At 43.1% G+C, this 25,948-nt stretch overlaps 1 protein-coding gene across 1 annotated transcript in view; it reads left to right on the forward strand.

The window, feature by feature from the left end:
• The window catches only part of SETD7 (SET domain containing 7, histone lysine methyltransferase), a gene marked incomplete at its 3' end in the record, with an annotated part of 43,811 nt that extends 18,308 nt beyond the window's left edge, over nucleotides 1–25,503 (forward strand). The window contains exons 3-8 of the mRNA XM_079702129.1: nucleotides 1,812–2,013; nucleotides 5,720–5,909; nucleotides 12,679–12,760; nucleotides 15,027–15,144; nucleotides 20,304–20,461; nucleotides 25,323–25,503. Of these exons, the coding sequence (XP_079558255.1) occupies nucleotides 1,812–2,013; nucleotides 5,720–5,909; nucleotides 12,679–12,760; nucleotides 15,027–15,144; nucleotides 20,304–20,461; nucleotides 25,323–25,503 (931 nt within the window). The remainder of the gene's footprint in view (nucleotides 1–1,811; nucleotides 2,014–5,719; nucleotides 5,910–12,678; nucleotides 12,761–15,026; nucleotides 15,145–20,303; nucleotides 20,462–25,322) is intronic.
• Nucleotides 25,504–25,948: the final 445 nt, after the last annotated feature.

A 25,948-nucleotide genomic window follows, 5' to 3' on the forward strand; every position in this document is an offset into this window, starting at 1 on the left:
GAAACATTGGCAGACTAGTCTGTCAGGGGATAATTCTGCCCAAACATACACAGTAACATTTTGAATGCTGCTGAGAATTCAAAGTCAATAGGGTCACCAGGTTTAGCAAATAAAAATCCAGAGCACCCAGGTAAAATGGTTCAGATAAGCAACGAAAAATATTTTAGTAAAACTATATCCCGTTCAATATGTGGGACATACTTATGCTAAAAAATCATTTGTTGTTTATCTGAAATTCAAACTTAACTGAGCATATTCTGTTTTATCTGGCAATCCCCAAACTGAAGATAGATGATTAAATGGTTTTTTGCCCTGTCTATTGCATCATTATGTCAGTGGATTAGTAATCCTTCACCAAGGTTCTTTTTTTTTTCATGGCGGGACTCTAATGACAGTCGAATCCCCTTAATTCCGACCTCACTGACATAGAATTTTGATTATTGATGCAAGGGCTGTGCTAAAGTGCACCTTTTTCTCTTCATGAATTTACTAGGCCTGTTTATCATTGATAGTACAAACAAAACTGAAAGAGCACGATTTATCTCCTTGGGAGACTACAAATAGTATAATTACAATGTAATCAGAGGCTATCGTTATTTAGACTGTGTTTTTCATTTAATAATTACAGATCATTCTGTCATTCATTAGAGCAAGGCAACACTTTTCCAGGCAGACTCAGGTGCAGCCACCTCGGTCCCCATGGCCCCCTTTGGGTTCCACCTGTCCCCAGCACCTGTCTCCTGGTTTTGTGTTTGTCTTGTGCATCATGCTTTCTAGATCCTTACACGGTGCTCACTACTTGAAGGCACCCTGTAAATGTCTGTTAGTTGAATTAATGAAAGAGTGTTATCTGCACATGTTAAAATGATCAAACCGTCTTTGTTGCTAAACATCTTACTTTTTAATTGTAAAAAATAATTTGAGCTGGTCTTTCCCCTCATTCCAGATTTCAGTTCATGAAGGGAATTTTTGGATAAAGTTAGTTTCATTGCATAATGGCCTTTGCGAGGCTGACACTGAAAACATGTATTGAAATTCCAAAAATGTTTTATGAGGAGAGAGAAAGGTTCTTGTAACATCACCATGAGCACCCTTGTGAGCTTTCTTCTGTTCTAGGACGATGGGTCTCCAACTTCATCAGGCTGCTAATGATATTAGCAAGGTTTAGGGGGCCATCTTCCTTACTTGCCCCTATTTCCCATGATCGCACGCACACACAAGTAAATCCCCATATATCTTCCAAAGAGATGGATGGGGATACTCTTGATTGGATACCAGTTATGGTTGTCACCGATAAATAATGCATTAATGGCTTAAGACAGATAGGCAGACATCTACACGTTCTAAACCACATTTGTATTATTAGAGACCACTATATACAAGCCATCTGAAAGACCCTTGAGAACTCCCAGTGAATTCTGGACCACTCTTGAGGGAAATTAAACATGAGTGGTTTATGTGTGGAAAGGGTAACACCAGAATTTCTATTGCCCGGTATTGGTTGGCATCTAGCCTTGGAAACATACTTAGATGAGGTGTGTTCTTTTCCACCTGTGGCTTCTTTCTTCTGTATTTCCTCCAGTAGAGAAATTGGATTAATAGGAACCAGGAGATTAGGAATTAAATCTCCCTCTCAGTATCTAATCCTACCCACATCTTGGGAGTATTTTTCCTAGCAATCTCGGAGAATTCAGGAGGATGTACTGAATACAGGCCAGCATTGGAACAGAGCTGGGCGTGGTGTGATCCTTTCTTTTAAGAGAGTTGAGTCACTGTCTGACTCTTCTCTTTTGTTCTCCCTTCTCTCACAGCACCCTGGAGGGATATTATGTGGATGATGCCCTGCAGGGCCAGGGAGTTTACACTTATGAGGATGGAGGAGTTCTCCAGGGCACATATGTAGACGGAGAGCTGAATGGACCCGCCCAGGAGTACGACACAGATGGAAGACTGATCTTCAAGGGACAATATAAAGATAACATTCGGCATGGAGTGTGCTGGATATATTACCCAGTAAGCCTCACGACTGTTCATTTTGCTGGAAAGTAACAAGTTTTAAGACAATGCTTCGAATCTTCCCAATGAATAACAAAATGTATTCTCTATCTTAGAAAATGTGAGGCTGTGAAACTTGAGAGTCAGTAGCTGAAGCCAGCAGCTTAGGGGGATATCCTCTCACTGTTTCACTACTGACTTAGATTGTTGTCCTCCGATCTACTATGAATTCCTCCTCAGGGTGGCTTTGGAAAGGAATGATTAGTCATGATGAAAACAAACTGGGACAAACTGGTTTGATTGTACCACTAATAAAGACAAAAATATATTGCTTTTTAAAAATATTCCTTTGGGATATAGAAAGAGGTGGTGAAATGTCTTGTTGTTGCAATTAATGTTATTCTTTCTCATATGTAAGAACTGATCCAGCAATTTCCCATCTTTTTGGACTTACTACACTATTGTTACTTGATTTTACAATCCTACTCCCTGCTTTCTGGTTTATCTTGCTTAAATCAAGGTGATTAAAATTAACTTGCCTTTTAGTATTTGATAACATTTTATGATCTTTCTGGAGCTGACTAGAGCAAAAAAATGTGGCAAAACCCGTGGCTGGGAATTAATGCTGTAATTTTTCTTTGCATTTCAAATACCCCATCTGCTTGTAGTGAATTTCCAGAAAGTGTTTCAGAAAATAAACCTGAGGAAATATTTAATCTAATGTTTTATTTTGTCCAGAGCTTAAGTCAAAATATGTTTTTTTCCTTACTCTTAACCGTATCCTCTTATGATTTAAAAGTATTAATAAAAACACGTATAACAAGAAAAGTAGTCCCAGCTAAATCTATTTACACGTTATTGTTCCTAAAAAATAAGTTATACTCTAGGCATAAGAAAAAATATTGTAAAACATTTTTAAAAATAATTACTAAAGCATTTACACATTCTCTTGGTAGGATCTGCAATAGCTCACAAGTCCTTTCAGTTACAGAGGGAGAAGAGATGGAGGTACTTACCAGTTAGGAAGCCTGAAACTTTTGTTGCTTCATCAGTAGGCAGGATACGCTTCCTGCTGCCCAGTGCTGGGAGCTGCCGATATGACAGTGAATCTTGAAGTCTGGGAAAGTGGAATTCCTCATGAGGGTGGGTCTAGGAAAGAGGTAATGGATTACCAGATTCTCCCACTACCTGTCATTTGACTATGATCAATTTAAGTCCCTAGAGGAGATCAACGATGAACTAAGGTGAATGGATCCGATTGGCTCAATGTAGTTGCATTTTGAAACCTAGAATGCGCAGCTGCATTTTAGCCTTCAGCCTTAATCGCTGTCTTTTAAAGCACCAAGAGAAGACTCTGCCTTAGGAAGGAAGAAGCACTAGGGAGTTACAAGCTGTAAAAATCAACTTGGTTGATAACACTGTGTATATAGTATCTGTTGGCATTTGGGGTCGGGGCTGGGGGAGGCTGGTAATCACACCCCACTGCCCTGCTCTCTGGACGGGGGATCAATTAAGAAATAGACATAGGTATCAGGGATCAGGATGTTGGTTTCATTATGGCGGAGTTGGACTGGACATGTGGCCTGGGCTTCTACTCTTGCCCCTCTGAACTATACGGATGGGCCAGCTGCCCACAGAGCAGCTAGAAAGCTGCAGGCTTCCCTTAGGGAGAGGGCTGCCTGGGGAAGCTTCCCCAAGGAGAGGAGAGGAATGAGAGGGGAGCAGGTGCAGCCTGTGGGCACTGCCAGTTCCCAGGACAGGTGAGCGAAAGTGCAGAACACGTGACAGCAGCAGCTTTATGCTGTTAACTCCTACCCAGTAGAGTTGGGTGTCAGTGGGTGTGTCAGATCCTGCCTTCTCACTAATCAAGTGAATGATTTCTCCTCCCGTGAGGGGGAGCCACTGAGCAGAGGAGAAAAAGGAGCAGTTTCTTCCCCAGCACCCCTGACACAACCAACAAGGAAGTGTTTGTGACATGAAGTCAAAGCAGGAACAAGGGGAGGCAAAAATAATGATCCTCCCTACAGGATTTGTAAGCTCACTCTAAGGACAGTTTATTTCTTTCAAAATGTGACCTTGAAACAGTGATGGAAAGTTTTTAATTAAAAACTCATAACTCCTTTTGGAAAAAAAAAAGAAGAATCTCTGCTTTATCATTCTAGACAAATAAAATCATTTGCCCCCAAAACTGGAAGTTTAAAGCACGTAAGGGGGAAGAAAAGCGTGAGACCCTAGAAAGACAGAATCTTGTTCTGAAGAAATAGTCACGTTGATGGCTTATATTAGTTACGGCATATAAGAAGCATAAATACTCTAAGACCATTCAGCTCAGTCACTGAAGGCCTGAGGCAGATCTTGCAAAAAGTATCATCCCCGTTCAGGCTGGGTTATTAAGAATTAACTCGGGGAGGAGAAGGAGCAATAATACGTCCCTAATGCACTTTCTATCCATGAAAAATGCTTCCAAGTATTTTTCTTTCTATGGAAGTGCTGTGATTCATTTTTTAATTGATAACCTTTTTTCTCCAAAGAGCAATTGGACTACGATGAACTGTAGAAATCCTGTACCTGGTGGTGTTTCTTCCTGCTGTCTCTCTGTAAACAGCATTTGGAATCACTTAAAAGTCATCCCACGTCACTGACTTTGAGTAGCTGCTTCTAGAACCTTTCAGTTGGGGGAATATCCAGGCTTTTAGAAGATGTCATGGGCTTACTAGTCTCATACCCACGAAGGTCTTAGATTTTCAGTTATACCATAAGGACCTTCTGGATGGGGGAAAAAAAAAAAAAAGGGAAACATCTCTTGCACCCTAGATTAGATTTTTTAAAAGTTATTTAATGGTTTTAGTATCCCAATTCAGTTTTAAAAATGTTTATTTCACCTACTGTATCCCTAGTACTGGTACCAGGATATAGAATTCTCTGATAGCCTCTGCCCTAAAGCATTTAATGACCCTTTGGAATGAAGCAAATGACAGTTAAAGAGGAAGCACAGCTGACTCCTCTCCTGGAAGGAGGGTTAAGGGAGAAGTAAATAAAGACGAGTGGGAAGAAAGAGGTGATGGGGAAGGGAGTAGAATTTAGTTGATCTTTTTTCACTTTTCCTTCTAACTCCAAAAAAAGTGATGGTATAGAATTCTCAGAAAGGCAGTGTCCAGAAGTCCTTTTGTTTATCCCTTAGAAAGTGCAGATAACTCTCATTACTCATGTATACTGAACTAATTCTTAAGTACCTTGGAACTAAAGATTTTCTTAATAGACCAGAAATCCAGAATTCAATATTTGAGAAGTGAAATCATAGGAATAGTAAGACTGTCCTGCTACAGATCCTCATCACATTTGATATTGCCCCAAAGTAATCCTTAGTTACATTTCCTTTCGATGATTGTAACTTACATCACAAATACAACATGTTTGTTTCTTAGATAACAAACCAAGTTAGAGTATCAGTAGCTTGTCCAAGGATTATAAAGCACAACTCCGTCGTTGACTCTCTACATCAGGCTATATGCCCTCTGTGCATATAACTTACAGGGGACTGGATGGGGAGGGGAGAGATGCATCATGCTTTTCATGCTAATGTGAAAAGCTCTGCGTTCTGAAACTGTTATGATCCATATTAGTGCTGTTAACCATGGCAGTGCACAAGAGAAATGTCTTGCACTCGTGTCATATAGATAAATACTATATATAATATTTTCTGGTTTTGGGTTTCTCCCATCAGGATGGAGGCAGCCTTGTAGGAGAAGTCAATGAAGATGGGGAGATGACTGGAGAGAAGATAGCCTATGTGTACCCTGATGAGAGGACTGCCCTGTATGGAAAATTCATTGATGGAGAGATGATAGAAGGGAAACTGGCTACTCTTCTGTCCACTGAAGAAGGAAGGCCTCACTTTGAACTGATGCCTGGAAGTAAGTTGCATCTGCTTCAGACGGGTTGCTCTAATTCCAAAACGGGTTGTTGCGGCTTAAGAGAAGTTAATTTCTTTGTCTAGTCTGGTGTATTAGCTTGGCTGCATAACAGATGCCTCAGCGTCTCAGTGGTTTACAACAGCAAACACAGGTCTGCTAAGTAACTGTACTCAACTGGTCCAGGTGGGGTGTGGCCAGGCCAGGCTGGACCTGAGGCTTCTAGTCAGCTCTGAGTCTGTTCTATGTCTTAATTCTGGGCCCAATCTAAAGGGACAGTGGTGGCCTGGGTCAGTTTTCTCAGGTGGTCACAGGAAGCCAGAGCATGAGCAGACACCTATGATGCCTCTTAAAGCCTCAGCTTGGAACTGACACAAAGTCCCTTTCACCCACTTTTCATTGGTCAAAGCAAGTCACATGGCCAAGGCGGACATCGGTGAGACAGGGTAATATACACCGTGCACTTTAGTGGCAGATGCTAAAAAGTCATCTGACAGGGCATAGCTGTATAATTCTAATGCACAGAAGGAGTGAAGAAATGACAGCATTAATTTAATCAGTTTTAAGTATTATATCTCAGGGAAAAAAACTTACAGTTTAATGATTTAACTGATAAAGAATCAAATTAGGTAGATCTCCAAGTTGGTACAGATTGTAATGCTGATTCAGCCTGAGCTCTGACTGGGAAAGATAAATGCACATTGGCACCCGGGCCCTCTTCAAAGTCTAGCATCTTCTTGGAGGACATAGTCCATACATGAATGAGCCTATTGAAATCAATGATAGAAAAAATCCTATTTCCTTTAAGAAGTACAGGATGGGGCTTCCCTGGTGGCGCAGTGGTTGAGAGTCCGTCTGCCGATGCAGGGGACACGGGTTCGTGCCCCGGTCCGGGAAGATCCCACATGCCACAGAGTGGCTAGGCCCGTGAGCCATGGCCGCTGAGCCTGCACGTCCGGAGCCTGTGCTCTGCAACGGGAGAGGCCACAACAGTGAGAGGCCCGGGTACCGCAAAAAAAAAAAAAAAAAAAAAAAAAGAAGTACAGGATGGCACACCAAACTTTTTTTCTGAGTATAAAATTATTTCTTGTAGAAAATCTGGAAAATATACAAAGAAAAAAAATCAAGATTTGGTATTTTCAGTGGCACAATATTAAGAAAGCTAAATTGGTCTGATTCCTTGAAATATGCGTATATGTATTTCCAATCCAAGTTAAGGTATAAGGGAGAATAAAGTAGAAAAGATAATGCAGGAACTTCCCTGGTGGTCTAGTGGTTAAGACTCCACACTGTCAATGCAGGGGGCCTGGGTTCAATCCCTGGTCAGGGAACTATATCCCACATGCCACAGCTAAAGATCCCAAGCACCACAACTAAAGATCCTGAGTGCCTCAACTAAAGATCTTGCATGCCGCAACTAAGACCTGGCACAGCCAAATAAATAAATAAATTTTTTTTAAAAAAGAAAAGATAATATATCTAGGCACTGATAGGTCTAAATAATACTTAGCTGTTTGGATTGGAAGGAGATTCTCCAAAGGGTGGTAGTCCAAAAATAGGAAGCCTAGCACTTTACATTTAGGTCCAACTTGGGTTGTTATAAATGTCTCTGGTTTTGTTTTTTTAAGTTAAAAATTGAGGCATTTTAAATGCAATATGGGATTCTGGATTGGATCCTGGAACAGAAAAAGGACATTCGTGGAAAAACTGGTGAAATCTGAATAAAGTCTGGAGTTCAGTCAATACTAACGCAGCTATGTTGGTTTCTTAATTTGGACAAATGTACCATGTAACACGAGAAATTAACATTAGGAGAAGCAGTGAGGGGCATTGGGAGCTCTCTGTACTACGTTTGCAACTTTTCTGTAAATTTAAAATCATTCCAAAATGAAGGGTTTTTTAAGTGTAACAGTAATCTTTGAACTTCAGACTCTAATATCTGCACTCTTCACATCCATTCCAAAAGGAGACAGTGTTATAATGTTTAGAAATGAGTAGACTCCAGCTAGGGGAGGATCCCACTTGGTGATGCAGATTTTAAAAGTGGCAGCATTTGGAAGTGGCAGCATTTTTAGTGGCAAGAGTCTTGGCCTTAAGAGTCACCTCGTTTGAGTCTCAGTGTCAACATTTACTGTATTATGGTTTTGGGCAGGTTAGTTATCCTTTCAGAACCCGTTTTTTTCATTATAAAATACAGATAGTGGCCCCTACCATAAAGCCCCCATCAGGAAAGTTACTGTGGTTATTACATTCTCCTTAGTATAAGTACGAAACACATTTCGGGAAGTGAGAGTGATCATTCTCGGGGGATGATGATTTTTCTTAGAACTCCTGGTTGCAAATAACAAACACCCTCTTCAAACTAACTTAAGGCCAAAAAAAGGAGGGGGGGTGGATTTATTGGCAAGATTCCTATAGGCCTCAGTTCTTTTAAGGATAGGTTGAACAATTTGGGTCTCAAAAGGGTCAGGAAAGGCTTCCCTGGTGGCGCAGTGGTTGAGAGTCCGCCTGCCGATGCAGGGGACATGGGTTCGTGCCCCGGTCCGGGAAGATCCCACATGCTGCGGAGCGGCTGGGCCCGTGAGCCATGGCCGCTGAGCCTGCACGTCCAGAGCTTGTGCTCCGCAACGGGAGAGGCCACAGCAGTGAGAGTCCCGCGTACCGCAAAAAAACAAAAAAAAAAAAAAGAAAAGGGTCAGGAACCATAGCTGCTCTGGGTGACCGGGAGGCACCAGGCACAGTCTCTACTCTGTGTTTGCTCCTTTTGTTTCTCTCTCCTTCCTCTTCCAGTTGCAGTGATTGAACCACTGACTGGCTGACAGATGAGGGCTTTCGGGTCATGTGGCCTCTGGTCCAGTGGTTGAGGGAGGGGACGAGGGAAACAGAAATTGAGTATCTCACCTAAAATCCTCCTCCAACTGCCTTCTCCTCCTTTTTCTCTGTGCTTTTGGATCCACAAACTGCTTCTCTGTCTCCACTTACTTCTTGCTGAGTTTCTCCTTGTGCCTCTGCCTGGAATTTCTTTTCTCCTCATCTCTTTGCCTCTTTCCATAGGAATTCCATTCCCTGGCTAATGTCTATTCCATCTTTTTTTTTTTTTTAAACGCAGTTATCAGCATCACCTGGATGTTCCTTAGAAATGCAGGCTGTCAGGCCCACTTTGGGACTATGAAATCAGAATTCCCATTTTTTTTAATTTGATTTTTTAAAAATTTTTATTGGAGTATAGTTGATTTACAATGTTGTGTTAGTTTCAGGTGTACAGCAAAGTGAATCAGTTATACATATACATATATCTACTCTTTTTTAGATTCTTTTCCCATATAGGCCATTACAGAGGACTGAGTAGAGTTCCCTGTGCTACACAGTAGGTCCTTATTAGTTTTTATTTTTTTGGCTGCGTAGCTTGTGGGATCTTAGTTCCCCGACCAGGGATTGAACCTGGGCCCTAGCAGTGAAAGTGAGGAGTCCCAACCACTGGACCGCCAGGGAAGTCCCTGCCTATTCCATCTTTACAGCTTGGCTCCCCTCTTAGAAGTAACGTTTGTCAAGTGAATGGATGAATTCTAGTCACAGGTCATAGTACCAACGATAGGGGAAAGGAGGAAGAGGAAAGGGTGCCTTCCGTCTGCCTGGAGCACAGGCCTGTCTAAGGGAGTAGAGGGAGGGACGGTATGCGTTGAAGAAGATGCATCAGCTCCTTGAGGGCAGGAAGACATGTGACTCCCACTTGTATCTGCACAGCCCCTAACACAGTGCTTTACGTGTGGTTGGCACTTAGTACATTTGTGAGGAAAGTATTAGTCTAAGGAAGGGAGATGGGAATTCACAGGAGAATTTCTGCACAATAGAATGTGTATTCCACAGAAATATTCAGTTTGAAAGTGGTTTTTCTTTTTTTGAACTAACTTCCTTTAATGGGTTGTGTGCTGGTCCAGATGCATTCCTCAGCCTTTCCCTGCCCTGCTTTACTGCATGGGGTTTCTGCCCCTTGCAGGCTGCATTTCCCAGGTCCTTGTGCCTCTGGCTTCTGTCTGGGTTTGGCCACAGGCTGGGGACATGGAGAGGGACAGGAGCAGGGAGAAGCCCTCTCTGTGTCCAGCAGAGTCCCCAGCAGTGGCCTGTCTCCTGATTCCATCTCCCAGCAGGACGGTTCCCCTCGGGTCCAGCTTCCCTGGACTCCCCCAGCTCTAGAGCTCCAGGAGTGCCTCTGCCTCTGTCCCTGTGGCTCAGGGTTTTGGCCTCCTGCTCTTGCCAGTTTATGCGCTCTTCACTGCCCTGTTTGGCTTCCCAGCTCTTCCATCCTCTGTGTAACCAATTCCCTGTATTAAATTCTCTCTCTCTGAAATACTCAAATACACCGACTGATCTGGATTGTTTTCTGACTTTTAGTTTGAGACATTAATTTGGGTTTTATTTTATTTATTTATTTTAGTTTTGGCTGCGTTGGGTCTTCGTTGCTGCGCACAGGCTTTCTCTAGTTGCAGTGATGGGGGCTACTCTTTGTTGCGGTGCGCGGGCTTCTCATTGCGGTGCCTTCTCTTGTTGCAGAGCAGGGGCTCCAGGAGCGTAGGCTTCAGTAGTTGTGGCATGCAGGCTCAGTAGTTGTGGCTCACGGGCCCTAGAGCGCAGGCTCAGTAGTTGTGGCGCACTGGCTTAGTTGCTCTGCGGCATGTGGGATCTTCCCGGGCCAGGGCTCGAACCCATGTCCCCTGCATTGGCAGGCAGATTCTTAACCACTGTGCCACCAGGGAAGCCCGTTAATTTGGGGTTTGATTGTATAAAAAAAGGAAACAGAAAGAGGACCCGGTAGCCATTGGTAACCACTTAGGAATTGCTTAATGGAATAATTTGTGATGCCTTAGTACCTAAAATAATTGACTTTGCTGGAGTAAGCCCTCCAGTTCCAAAACGTGTTTCTTTACTTATTAGCCTTTGGAACACCGTATGTCTTCCTTGTGCTCTGGGAGGATGCTCTGAAGCTAATTCTTTGCAGAGGACGAACGTTAATTCTAGGACGGTTGTGTACCTTCGTTTCTGGAATAAATTACTAATTGGCTTCTGAACCACTTTAATAGAAATAAGATGACTTTGTTAATGCTTTATCAAAAGCAGTCTGTTCTCCTTAATTCTGCTGAGGCTGAATTTATTTTTAGTGAAGGAGACAATTGCCAAGGGTGGGTGGTTGGATTCTATAGACTGTGTCTAGTATGAAAAAAACCACAAGAAAAATTTAAAACTATTATCCAATCTGATCTGACCAGAGAGATCTCAAATTTTCATGACAAAGCTTTTTCTTGATAAAAAATTGTAATTACACAAGCAGCTTTTAAACCATATGAATAAAGAAAATTCAAAAGCAAAAATGGGATTTTAAGAGATACTTCTGATGGCTGTTTATTAAGACCTGAGAACGAAACTCCAGAACAAACCTAAAAGCTATCCATTTATATCTTGCACAGCAGTCTGTAATTACTGGTGTAAACCTGCCTATAGGAAGCATGTTATCTAGCCAGTCAGTGACTATTTCATTCTATCACATATTTTTTTTTTACACAGTATTCCCTCGGCATTGAACTTCTTTAAATTTTATTTTATTTTATTTTTTTATTTTTGGCTGCGTTGGTTCTTTGTTGCTGTGCGTGAGCTTTCTCTAGTTGCAGCAAGCAGGGGCTACTCTTCGTTGCGGTGCTCAGGCTTCTCATTGCAGTGGCTTATCTTGTTGCAGAGCACAAGCTCTAGGCACACGAGCTTCAGTAGTTGCAGCACACAGTCTCAGCAGTTGTGGTGCATGGGCTTCGTTGCTCCACAGCATGTGGGATCTTCCCGGACCAGGGATCAAACCCGTGTCCCCTGCATTGGCAGGCGGATTCTTAACCACTGCACCACCAAGAAAGTCCCTCTATCACATATTTTAATTAGAACTAATATTACCACATGTTACCGTTCCCATCTACTAAGCATCCAATTGCTGTATTCAATAATAACCTAAAAATATCTTTTAGCAACTCAATTCAACATCACAAAGTTCAACAAACAAAACAGCAGATTTTAATCTCCTCAGATAAGAATATTTGATGTTATGGCAATATTTGTTATACTTATGATTCTCCAATCATAAATGATCTTAGAGGTGTAACATCAGTTGTACCAAATGGTGTGGATGATGCTTAGATGTAGACCACCCAGGTAATTCCAGATATTTGTAGAATGAAAGAGAGAAAGAAAATTATGCTGTATAACATGGTATCCATCTTCATTATTATATTCTTGAATAAAGTGAAAGCATTTCAGGAGTAATATAAAAATTATTTCTTTAGATTAACTTTTTCCTGATTATCTGTATGTATTTTTTCCACTTAGATATTCAGGAAAAGAAATAAAACCCATATGTGTATCTTTTACTAGGTAACAAAATGAGGAGTTGGGGTTTATCTATTCACAATCGTAAATTCTCTTAAATATAATGAATGTTATTTTAATCACCAAGAGATTCATGATGAATATGATAGAGAATGAAACTAAGAAATTTATCATGTTTGCACATTTACTCAGCATAAGTAAACTTTTTTCCTAACCTGCTCCAGTAAACTTTCTTATCATAAAAACCTATTATCACTAAATACCTATCCATTTATATTGAGGAATTTCATTCTAGTTGGTCTAACTTGAATAACATTTTTCATTATTTAACTCTTTCTGGTCCTGTGGATAGAGAGAATGCTCTTCCCTAACTCTGGGCCTTGTACTGAGATTTTTGTTTGCTTTTTAGGTTCGGTGTACCACTTTGATAAGTCAACTTCATCTTGCATTTCTACCAATGCTCTTCTTCCAGATCCATATGAATCAGAGAGGTAATTTTTTCCATGTGGTTTAAATGGCACCGTTTATGTGAGATTAAATAACCCTCATGATAGGAATTATTGCTCCTCGGTGGCCCTCTGCTAAGGCCAAGTTCTTGAGCAGAAAAAAATATTCATATATTCTGAGGAGAGGGAGTATTTTTATTGTCATATAGAATCTGTCCCTGTAAGGAAGTTTTTCCACCCATAAAGCACAGAACAGCTTGTGTGTCAGTCCCAGAATGAAGCTTCTACAAAGACAGCAGTTGGGCCAGGAAGCCAGCTATGCCCTGCTCAAGTGTCCCCTTTCTTGGGGCTCTGGTGCCACAGTGTGTGCCTTAGCCCCTGCTGGCCTCTAGGGAGCATTTCACACTCTTGAAAGCTCTAGCCGAGGCAGGGACCAAATGCCTCCTTTTCTACTTAGCCCAGCTGAGGGGGTCTGGAATGTGAGATAATTTCTTTATTCACTGAGGGAAGACAGGAGTGAAACAAAGAAAATACAAGAAGCATAAAAACATTCCAGCTTATAAATTACAAGTTTCTGATTCTATAAGCTCCCTCCCAGAGTGTCAAGCCCTGTTCCATTTCATACCCTATCTAAACTCTAAGCTCTTGATTCCTGGTGTGGTTTTCTCTGGTCCCCTGCCTGGGGTTCTTATTCCCCAGCGACTGGCCTGTTGGTGGGTAAGAGTGCCATCTGCAGTTGGCTTTCTCTCGGCCTCACTCTGTAAGCGTGGCTTCTATTCAGTTTCTGTCCCGTCCCCATCTGAGAAAAGGCCTCTTCCCTGGTTTAACTGACAGGGCTGACACCACAATGTCACAATGAATGAATGGCCTCTTTCTTGACACGAGGCTGTGGCCTGTTTGCAGGGAGAAAGCTTTGGTCTCTTGTTAACCCCCAAAACACAACAGTACCATAACCGTATGCATCAGTCATTTTTTGTTACTGTCATTGTGATGATGCCACATAACAATACCCTCAGACTATCAGTGATTTATGAAAGCAAACATTTTCTTTTACGCTCATGCTTCTGTAGATTGGCTGACGTCCAGCCACTTTTGACTGGGCTCACCTCGGCTCAGCTGGACTAGGCTACACTCCAGGTTTCAAGTTGGGTTCCAGTCTGTCTCACATGCCTTCATTCCAAGACTCAGGCTAAGGGAGCAACAGCCCCCCGGGGCATCTTCTTCTTGTGGAGATGAATGGAAACTCAAGGAAGCTGGCAGAAACTTGCCATGCTTCTTAATATCCAAGACCTAGCTTTGCAGTCACTTCTGCCTAGTCGCAAAGCAGATCACATGGCCAAGACCAAAGTCAGTCAGGCAGGGATGTATCCTCAGACCAAGCTGAAAGGCAGTCATGCGGCCAAGCAGCAGGACGTATAATTCTGCCCCAGGGAGAGAGTCAAGAGGTAAAAGCAATAATTCAGCCTTCCAGCCCATCAAATAAGCAGAAGATCTACATAACAGAAATCCCAGATGACCAGTTCCACCAGAGTCATTACACAGGGGCCAGAAGAACTGAAATCCTGTGGATGGGGCATGTACTTACTTACTAAATCCAGTTCCGTAATCATGAGTGCTGTTTTCTTACAAACCAGTGGTTGGCAAACTTGTCCTATAAAGGGCCATGTGGTCAGTATTTTAGGCTTTGTGGGTCTCTACGGCAACTACTTAAGTCTACCTTTGTAATGCTAAAGCAGTCGTAGATAATATTGAACAAATAGTTGTGGCTGTGTTCCCATAAAACTTTATTTACAAAAATGGACACAGCCAGATTTGGTCCTTGAGCTGATCTGCTATAAACTCCTTTGTTGGGAAGTGCTTATTGGATATATTTTATTAACTATTTATCACTCTTTCATGTAAAAGATTCATCTCGGGGCTCCATTAAAACAGTCTTTCCCTCCTATTTGGCACTGAGAAACTTAGGTAGAGCTTTAATTAGCTTTGGGAAATGTTTGCCTTGTTTAGGAAGACAGTGGAAATTGTCATTAATTAAAACAGACAACTTTTTAAAAACCTTATATCAAGCACTGAGTTACCTTGTGAGTATATACTAATAATCCCTTTATTAGAGAGAAGTGAGAGAAATAAGTAACAGTTCTCCAGTTTCTAATGCCAAAATATGTGGTTTCACTGTTTCTTACTTCCTCATTGGATTATTATGAACTGACATTTTGGATTCCGTAGCTATAAGAATATTTTGGTGGTTGATGTAAGGGATGACATATCAAACTAAAAAAAAAATCATTATTTGCCCCTTTTTTCTGTTTAGGGTTTATGTTGCGGAATCTCTCATTTCCAGTGCTGGAGAAGGACTGTTTTCAAAGGTAGCAGTGGGACCCAATACTGTTATGTCTTTTTATAATGGAGTCCGAATTACACACCAAGAGGTGAGCGGGGTAGAAGTGGAAAATCAGCGTGATTGGTTAAAGAGTTTTGTTTCAAACACCCTTATTAATTTTCTCATTAGTCCTTTTACTTTAATATTCACTAGGAATATAAAGGGACAAAAAGCTAGGGGTTTTTGTAAAATGCTTGGATATTGTCTTATAGCCAGCCTCAGACTGCTTTAGCAAAGACACCATAGATTATGTAGCTTATGAACAACAGAAATTGATTTCTCACAGTTCTGGAGGCTGGGAAGTCCAAGATCAAGGTGCTAACAGATTCAGTGTCTGGTGAGAGCCTGCTTCCTGGTTCATAGATGTCCCTCTTTTTGCTGTAACTTCATACGGCAGGAGGGATGAGGGAGCTCTCTGGGGCCTCTTTTTTTTTTTTTTTTTTTTATGGTACGCGGGCCTCTCACTGCTGTGGCCTCTCCCGCTGCGGAGCACAGGCTCTGGACGTGCAGGCTCCGGACGCACAGGCTCAGCGGCCATGGCCCACGGGCCCAGCCGCTCCGCGGCATGTGGGATCTTCCCAGACCGGGGCACGAACCCGTGTCCCCTGCATCAGCAGGCAGACTCCCAACCACTGCGCCACCAGGAAGCCCTGGGATCTCTTTTATAAGACACCAATCCCATTCATGAGGGCTCTGCCTGCTGTCATGACCTAAACACCTCCCAAAGACCCCACCTCCGGATACCCTGACATTGGGGATGAGATTTCAACATATGTTTGGAGGGAGGACATTAACATTCAGTCTATAGCAGATATTTTCCTCTTTTTTTTTTTTAATTGTTGTGAAATCAAGTCTATTCATCTTTTTTTAAATTTTATTTTTATTTATTTATTTGGCCACACTGCACGGCATGTGGGATCTTAGTTCCCCGACCAGGGATTGAACCCTCACCCCCCGCAGTGGAAATGTGAAGTCTTGACCACTGGACCGCCAGGGAAGTCCCAATTTTCCTCTTTATTTTGAGCCTTAGTATGATTTTTTTTTTTTTTTTTTTTTTACATTCCACAGCTATTTTATAGAAAGTGAGCTGGTGCCATCAGGGAGACAGTAATTGCTTTGTATTGGACTACACCCAGTATCTGAAAAATTGAGATCCAACCGGACTCTGTCAATAATTAATTTATGACCTTGGGTGGGGTGCTTTACAGGAAGGGCCCCTACTTCTGTTTGTGCAAAAGCCATACAATAGCTTACATCTTACCTGGAAGATTAAAATTAAAAGTTAAAGAGTTGAATCACCTCTTGCCTTTAAGACACAATCTTTGATACAATTCTCAGATTTCATATATGTTTTTTTGTTTCTGTTTCTTTACTTCACAACTAGCTTCCTTAAGTGTCTGTTTAAGGGCGAAAGCTTGATGCTTTGAGCACAGCTAGGGCTCTGTCCATCCTGGTCTCACTTGTGTGAAGTTGGGTGGGACTTAAGCCGACCACTCACATCCCACCTTCACGTCTTCATTTTTCATTTGTTCCTATGGAATGGTAAAAAGCAAAAGGCCGAGAAATAATCAAGTCACTGTACATTCAAAGCAGCCGCCCAGACAAAGATGTCAGTGCACAAACCGAGCTGTGATCTGCCTCGCAGTGTCCCCTTGTGATGGTCAATCCAGAAAGTCCAAGAAATTCAGCCTATGGACGGTGGCTCGGGATACTGATACATAATTTATTCAAATGTTTTACATCTAAGGAAACTGAAGCCAAGAGAGGTTAAGCAATTTGCCTAAGGTCACAAATATAGTAAGTGGCAGAATTTAAGCAAGGTTTCTAACAGCAGAATCTGGCTCTGTGCTGAAACTCACTATATAAATGAATGAGGGTGCCTCCTTGCCTTCATGAAGTTTAGATGAGAAAAATACACAACTAGTGGCAACATAAGGAAGATGGTACTGAGTGTCATATATCACATCACATAACAGGTCTGGAATATTAAGATCCATGAAGATTTTTTCACTTTCATCACTGCTGTATCCCCTGCACCTAGAACAGTGCCTAGCATATGGGAGGCGCTCAGTCAATATCTGTTGAATGAATATCAGGTACAAATAAAAGCATAATTGTAGCTTACAGACAGGAGAGATGGTATACCTCTGAGTGTCAACAGTTTTTGAATGAAAGTGTAATCCTGTTGGTTCCAAAACGCTGTCCTTGCTGGCATGCACAGATGCTGGGGCCTGTTGGTCAGGACTGGTTGGGAGAAGGGACGCCTGCTGCTTGCACAGTGGATAGTGAGTCCGGCTGTGGGTGAGAAAGTGCACTGGTTGTCCGTGACTCTGCTGGTCACACCAATTGCCCACCTGCAGCAAAGGTGTAGGACTTTTCTGGTGCTCAGTTTTGCATTCCTTAGGTTTCTGGTTCTGTTTGATGTTCTTACTTTCATTTTTCTTTGGCTTCATCCTTCTCTCTGTAGAGGTTCAAGGGATTTGAGGGCTGATTAAAGAAAAAGACCACAAGAGGCAGCAGCACACAACAAGCTTTATAGATATTGGGTGGGTGGTGATTGGGCGGGGCTGCATGAGGGGGGGTGGTGTCCTCCCAGCATGAGGCCGTTCAGAGGCTTATGGCACAGGGGCCAAGGTCCAGAGGGGAGCAAGGCAAGGGAACTCCTGGGAGAGAGAGTGACTGGAGAGGGGGTTGACATGTCTAGGTGATGTGTAGCCTGGGAGGGGTCTCTGGGCCAAAGCACTCCAAAGGACAGCTACAGTCTGGCATCTTTATGGTCCTGGGTTTATCCATCTGCTCCTAGCAGATGTGGGGTAGGTTTTGTGGACGAAGCAAACTCTGAATGGCTAAAACTCAGCTCTGTTTGGGCTATTTAAATTAACAGCGGGGTATGTAAAAATTTAAGGTTAGTGGTGATGGGCTTTTAAGGTAACAGGTCTCAGCCAGCAGTGAAGAAATAAACAACCTAGGGGCCCATACACAGAGGCCGTCTTTGACTCGTTGACATAACACTCACCTGCTTTTAATTCAAGACATCTGGTTATAAATGTAAGGCCCGACACTATCAAACTCTTAGAGGAAAACATAGGCAGAACACCTTAGGACATCAATCACAGCAAGATCCTTTTTGACCCACCTCCTAGAGAAATGGAAATAAAAACAAAAATAAACAAGTGGGACCTAATGAAACTTAAAAGCTTTTGCACAGCAAAGGAAACCATAAACAAGACGAAAAGACAACCCTCAGAATGGGAGAAAATATTTGCAAATGAAGCAACTGACAAAGGATTAATCTCCAAAGTTTACAAGCAGCTCATGCAACTCAATATCAAAAAAACAAACAACCCGGGACTTACCTGGTGGCACAGTGGTTAAGAATCTGCCTGCCAATGCAGGGGACACGGGTTTGAGTCCTGGTCCAGGAGGATCCCACATGTTGCAGAGCAACTAAGCCCATGCGCCACAACTACTGAAGCCTCCAGACCTAGAGCCCGTGCTCTGCAACAAGAGAAGCCACTGCAATGAAAAGCCTGCTCACCGCAATGAGGAGTAGCCCCCACTCACGCCGCAACTAGAGAAAGCCCGCACGCAGCAACGAAGACCCAACACAGCCAAAAATAAATAAATAAGTAAATAAGTAAATAAATAAATTTATTAAAAACAAACAAACAAACAACCCAATCCAAAAATGGGCAGAAGACCTAAATAGACATTTCTCCAAAGAAGATATACAGGGATTCCCTGGTGGCGCAGTGGTTGAGAGTCCGCCTGCCGATGCAGGGGACGCGGGTTCGTGCCCCGATCCTGGAAGATCCCACATGCCGCGGAGCGGCTGGGCCCGCGAGCCATGGCCATGGAGCCTGTGTGTCCGGAGCCTGTGCTCCGTAACGGGAGAGGCCACGGCAGTGAGAGGCCCGCGTACAGCAAAAAAAAAAAAAAAAAAAAAAAAAGAAGATATACAGATCATCAACAAACATACGAAAGGATGCAACATCACTAATCATTAGAGAAATGCAAATCAAAACTACAATGAGGTATCACTTCACACTGGTCAGAATGGACATCATCAAAAAATCTACAAACAATAAATGCTAGAGAGGGTGTGGAGAAAAGGGAACCCTCTTGTACTCTTGGTGCGAATGTAAATTGATACAGCCACTATGGAGAACAGTATGGAGGTTCCTTAAAAAACTAAAAATAGAACTACCAGATGACCCAGCAATCCCACTACTGGGCCACTATATACCACTATATACCCTGAGAAAACCATAATTCAGAAAGAGTTATGTACCACAACATTCATTGCAGCTCTATTTACAATAGCCAGGACATGGAGGCAACCTAAGTGTCCATCGACAGATGAATGGATAAAGAAGATGTGGCACATATATACAATGGGATATTACTCAGCCATAAAAAGAAACGAAATTGAGTTATTTGTAGTAAGGTGGATGGACCTAGAGTCTGTCATATAGAGTGAAGTAAGTCAGAAAGAGAAAAACAAATACCGTATGCTGACACATATATATGAAATCCAAAAAAAAAAAAAAAAAGGTTCTGAAGAACCTAAGGGAAGGAGAGGAATAAAGACACAGACCTACTAGAGAATGGACTTGAGGACATGGGGAGGGGGAAGGGTAAGCTGGGACGAAGTGAGAGAGTGGCATGGACATATATACACTACCAAACGTAAAATAGATAGCTAGTGGGAAGCAGCCGCATAGCACAGGGAGATCAGCTCAGTGCTTTGTGACCACCTAGAGGGGTGGGATAGGGAGGGTGGGAGGGAGACGCAAGAGGGAGGAGATATGGAGATATATGTATATGTATAGCTGATTCACTTTGTTATAAAGCAGAAACTAACACACCACTGTAAAGCAATTATACTCCAATAAAGATGTTAAAAAAAAAAGACATCTGGTTATTTTTTTGTGTCTTTGTAAAGGGACTTTAAATCCTTTTTTTCATATAAGATAGGGGAAAATCAATAAATGCTAAGTTGAGCTGCCTGGCGCTGCCCACATACGCCTTTTGCACCATCAGTGTGCAGGGTTTGCACCATCGAGGTGCAAGGGATGCCTTAGGCTCTTTCCATGTATGTGGCACTCAAACTGTGAAGTTTAAGGACAAATGAGTTAATGTCTCCGGTGTCCTTTGAGCTCCTGGGAGGAAGGGCCTTTCTAATGTTCGCTTTCTTGTTTTCTACAGGTTGACAGCAGGGACTGGGCTCTTAATGGGAACACCCTCTCCCTCGATGAAGAAACGGTCATTGATGTGCCTGAGCCCTACAACCGTGTATCCAAGTACTGTGCCTCCTTGGGACACAAGGCAAATCACTCCTTCACTCCGAACTGCATCTATGACATGTGAGTAGGATACCAAGCGGCCAGTGGCTGGGGCCCCGAGAATGAGGAGGGCACCTCAAAGGTGTCATCCTGCCTCGAGGAAGGTGGCTTCCTCAGAATATTCGAGGGTCCTCTGGCCAGGGGCCTCATGGTTATAACTTGAAACTCAGAAATGGAAAAGTGCTTCAAAGAGTAGAAATGCTGTGGAAATGCTATACTTAGTGGTTGCTTTTTTTTTATTGTGGCTTTTTTGTCCTTTAGTTGTCTCATTCTGGAAAATTAAGGGTAGTGTCATTTGAAGTAATAGTACAAATTGAAATGACTCTGCACAGTGGAGATTAGGGAATCCTTTTATTATGTGAAAGGAAGGAGAACCAAAAGATCCTAAGCCTAGGGCATGAGCTCTCAGTATTGGGAAAAAACATGTAAAATCAGAGTCCCTATCATTTAACAATCAAGAGGAATGAAATACTGAACACATGCTACAACATGGATGAGCCTTGAAGACATGCTAAGTGCAAGAAGCCAGTCATGGGGACTTCCCTGGTGGTCCAGTGGACTCCACACTCCCAATGCAGGAGGCCTGGGTTCGATTCCTGGTGGGGGAACTAGATCCCGCATGCATGCCGCAACTAAGAGCCTGCATGCCGCAACTAATGATCCCGCATGCTGCCATGAAGATCCCGCATGCTTGCAACGAAGACCCAGTGTAGCCAGAATAAATAAATAAATATTAAAAAAGAAGCCAGTCACAACAGCATGTAGTGTATGATTTCCATGTATATGAACAGTCCACTATAGCCGCAGAGACAGAATGCAGATCAGTGGTTGCCTAGAGCTGGTGGTGGGGGTGGGTGGAGTAGAAGTTGATGGCTAATGAGCGTGGAGGTTCCTTTTGAGGCTGATGAAAGCTTCCAAAATTAGTGGCGGTGGTTGCACAGCTGAAAACCACTGAATTGTACACTTTAAATGGATGAATTTTATGAGACATGAATTATATCTCAACAAAATCATTATTTTAAAAAATCAGATAATCCTACTTTCCCTTCCAACGGTGCACTGAACCTCTTGGAAACCTCCATTGATGAGAACCTTACCATTATCCACAAAGGCGGCTGTCTGGACAAGCAAATACATATCATGGAATTAGCTGCTGGGCTCTGATGATTAGAAAGTTCCTTCTGTTGAGCCCATATGGGTTTCCCTGTAATATCCAGCCCTTGGCCCTAATTACCTCCCTTTTTTTCTGGTGTACAGTGTCAGTCTCTCTTCCACATAGTAGTCCTACAAATATCTTAGTAGTTTTCATGTGCCCCCTGAACCCTCTCTTCCAAAAGGCAAGCATCTCCGACTATGCCTTAAAGGATACAGCTGAGATTCCATGTTGTTGCTGTCCTTAACTCAGCCTGAGGACAGACTAGGAGTCTAGGAGTTAGGCAGCTGTGTGCAACCTTTTCTGCTCGGCTGTAGTTTGCTGTCACTTAGTCTTCTAGCTTGTTAACATAAGCAGGATCTGATCATGTGCATTTAATCTGTAGGAAAATTGCCAGGATTTGAATGTCCCTTCCTGCATCCCTGAGATGGCTTTAAAATTGTTCTGGCACTGACTTGCTCTCCTTGGCAGCCAGTACCAAGTACTGAAGCTACAACTTCTGTTTAAAGGGCGGGTAGAAATGGCAAAGGACATGTGTCATGTGAAATGAAACTGACACTGTTATTAACTCCAAGGCTTTCACGGCCAGTGTGAATTAGGCCAGAGCATCGTTGCAGGCTGCACACAGCTGAACAACAACCCTTTAAAGCAGTGGTAACTAAGGATAACAAATGCTACCTAGGCTGCCCCTTAAAACAAATGAGCCCTGTGATTTCATGGCAAGCACCTGATTTTTCTCATCAAAAAGAAGAGAGCACAGGAGACAAGAGAAGGAACCATTTGTGCAAAATCAAGTCGCTCCTTAGAGGGTTTTTTTTTCCAAGCCCACTGTGAACGATTCGTTATTTGGGGTCATGGGGAGACTAGCTGAATAATAATCAAATATAACATTCAGATACCAATCCATGGCATTCATTTGTTTCTAAAATCATTGGTACTGTTATGCACACTGTAACTTAAACAGAACAGCACCTCTATAAGCTGTTTTAACTGTAGTCTGGTACAGCGTGCCAAATGGACAGATAGGCAGGAACTACTTTTCTCTCTGTAAATATAGGTTACTTGTCGACAAGGGACCGAAGAGTGTGGCCCAGAGGTTTGGTCTGAGTGCTAATCGTGCAGCCAGTGTTTCCTGAGCACTTCCTCTAGGTCGGTGCTGTGCTAAAGCCTTCTGTGCACATGGTCATTCAATCCTCCCAGTAACTTCGTGGGGCCCCTGGTATTACTGCTGGTCCCAGATCAGCAACAAGAAACGCAGGGCTCGGGCTTCCCTGGTGGCGCAGTGGTTGAGAGTCCGCCTGCCGATGCAGGGGACACGGGTTTGTGCCCCGGTCCGGGAAGATCCCACAGGCCGCGGAGCGGCTGGGCCCGTGAGCCATGGCCGCTGAGCCTGCGCGTCCGGAGCCTGTGCTCCACAACGGGAGAGGCCACAGCAGTGAGAGGCCCGCGCATCGCAAAAAAAAAAAAAAAAAAAAAAAAAAAGAAACGCAGGGCTCTTGTCAAAGTGGAGAAGTGGTCTTAACCATTGTGCCTTAGGGCTGCTTTGAAGAATCAGCACCTGAGATTGAGTTCTGTCTTTTCAGTCTGTCCATTTTGTACTCCCTGAGAATAACGATAATGAGCAAGAAAATTAAAATACAAGAGGACGATAAGAGAAATCTTAGGCTTCTTGTGCAATTTTTTTTCAGTGTACCAGAAGGTTAACTAGAGCTCCATTTCAGGAGTATTTTTTTTATTGAAGTATCACTGACTTACAATACTGTGTTAGTTTCAGGTGTACAGCAAAATGATGTGGATATACATATATTCATTTTCAGATGCTTTTCTGTTATAGGTTATTACAAGATATTGAATGTAGTTCCCTGTGCTATACAGTAGGTCCTTGTTGTTTATCTATTTTGTATATAGTAGTGTGTGTTTGTTAATCCCATACTCCTCATTTATCCCTACCCCTCTCCCCGCCTTTCCCCTTTGGTAACCATAAGTTTGTTTTCTATGTCTGCGAGTCTGCTTCTGTTTTGTAAATAAATTCATTTGTATCATTTTTTTTAAGATTCCACATATAAGTGATATCATATGATATTTTTCTTTGTCTGACTGACTCCTCTTAGTATGATAATCTCTAGGTCCATCCATGTTGCTGCAAATGACAGTATTTCATTCTTTTTTATGGCTGAGTAATATTCCATTACTTTTTAATGAAATATTTTAATTTAGATACAAAGAGTTGTGATTTTAATAAGGAATTCCCAAATCCCTGATCCAGGGATGTCCTCTGTGCTGGAGCCCAGTCTGAGACTTCTGTGCACGTGCATGCTCTCATATACCCACATGCTTGCTTACACATGTCACAACTGGTACAAGTCTTCAGTTGTGCCAGGCACTGCACAACTGGTGCTTTATTTATGTGACCCTATGTTGTCACCACAATGACTCTTGGAGGATAAGGATTACTGGTGTTATCATGATTTGGCAGGTGAGTAAAGTGAGATTCATAGACGCAGAGGTGAGCTTTCCAGAAGGAGGCAGTCATAATGTGTGACACCAGGACTCACACCAAAGTCTTCGGGCCCAAATCGAGTGTGCTTTCCAAGAAACAGGACAGCCAAAGGGCGTGGACATAGAGGCCCCCTTGGAGTGAGGGTGTGGCTGTTCCTTTTTACTCCCCACAAAATATGTCCATAGGCTGCAGACACACTCCTCTCCCACCAAGCGCTTGCATCAAGCCCCAGGTACCTCTGACTTCAGGCCTGGAACCTCCTCCTTTGGTGTTTCAATGCCCTTTGTTCAAAATGTAACTATAAATGAATGGATTTGACCAGATGCATAGGAAAACAAAGTTAATTTCTTTGTGGCCTGCCTTCCAGGTTATCCGTGTTCAGCAGCTGTTAGAGGAGATGAGTCTCTTAATACTTATACTTAATACTTATTTAGCTCCTGTTCCCCTGCAGGGAGCTGGGCAGGTGAGCCAGGCTGGGAGCCTCTGGCAGAGGAGCGTAATCCTAGCTTTAGCCCGGCCTCTCCCATCACAGGGTGCATCAGAGGGAAATCTGAAAGAAGCAGGATGGCAGAGCGGTCTGGGCTTCCCTCTTGGGAAAAAAAGTCTTCATTTACTTTTATGCTAGAAAATAACTCTTCCTCTATAGGTACAGGATGGAAAACAGAGTTTTTTTGCTTTTGAAAATCCACAGGGCTCTTTCTTACAACTCCAGAAGTGCCCTGGCAAAGCCTTTCCCCGAGGTACAGCCAGGTAATCTGATGCAACAGGCCAGAGGAGCTGAATGCTGACAGACCGCATTGGATCTGATTTCTCATTAAAGACAGATTTTTGGAAAAAAAAAAAAAAAAAAGGACAGATTTTTGTTGAAGATCCTGATTGTTGATTTACAAATACAGAGTGGCAAATAGGCTCAGAAAGGAAGATAGGGCCGTGCTTTTTAAACCTTAATGTACATAGGAATCACTGGGGAGGGGGAGGGGGAGGGTGGCGGGGTGTTAGAATGCAGATTCCACTACCAGGTCTGGGTGGGGAAGCCCGGAGTACCCCCGTGAGCACCAGGCTCCCAGGGGAAGCTGATGCCGGCTCCTCTGTGGCCCGCACACTGAGGACCTGCCGGTGGTGTCCAGGGCGCAGCAAGGACACAGGTGATTCCTGCCTCAGCCCTTCTAGCCTTTGCATCTGACCTCCCGGTCCGGCCCAGGAATGACCATGTGCATCTTGATGTCTAGGTTTGTCCACCCCCGTTTTGGACCCATCAAATGCATTCGCACGCTCCGAGCCGTGGAGGCCGACGAGGAACTCACTGTTGCCTATGGCTACGACCACAGCCCCCCAGGGAAGAGTGGGCCTGAAGCCCCCGAGTGGTACCAGGTGGAGCTGAAGGCCTTCCAGGCCACCCAGCAGAAGTGAAAGGCCTGGCTGTGGGCTTCAGAGACCTGGAATAGAAACTTGGATCTATGCACTACGTTTATCCGACAACGGGACAACCAGGGACTGTTCATGCTGTGACATCACATCCTCTCACTCTGCGTTCGCTACAACTTTCTCGAATACTAACTAGGTCTGACTGTATTACTCATACCAGATTTAAAATTAGCTAGCAACAACGCCCTCCTGAGAGGTACTGTTGAGCACTTGACAGAAGACAGCGTGATGTTCTTGGGTGGTTCAAGACTAAATCTGTACCACATTCAGAGATGCCAAACGATTAGACTGAAAAAAGGGAAAAAGGGGGTTTTTCAGTCATTTTTAGTCAGTGGCTTTTCCATGAGGTTTATTTCTGTGGCCAGTGCAAGTTGCGTTATCACACTTGCATATGCGCCATATGGAGGACAGAGAATTACTACATTTTTAT

This window comes from Hyperoodon ampullatus (genome assembly GCF_949752795.1).
Source record: "Hyperoodon ampullatus genome assembly, chromosome: 1".
Taxonomy (NCBI): domain Eukaryota; kingdom Metazoa; phylum Chordata; class Mammalia; order Artiodactyla; family Ziphiidae; genus Hyperoodon; species Hyperoodon ampullatus.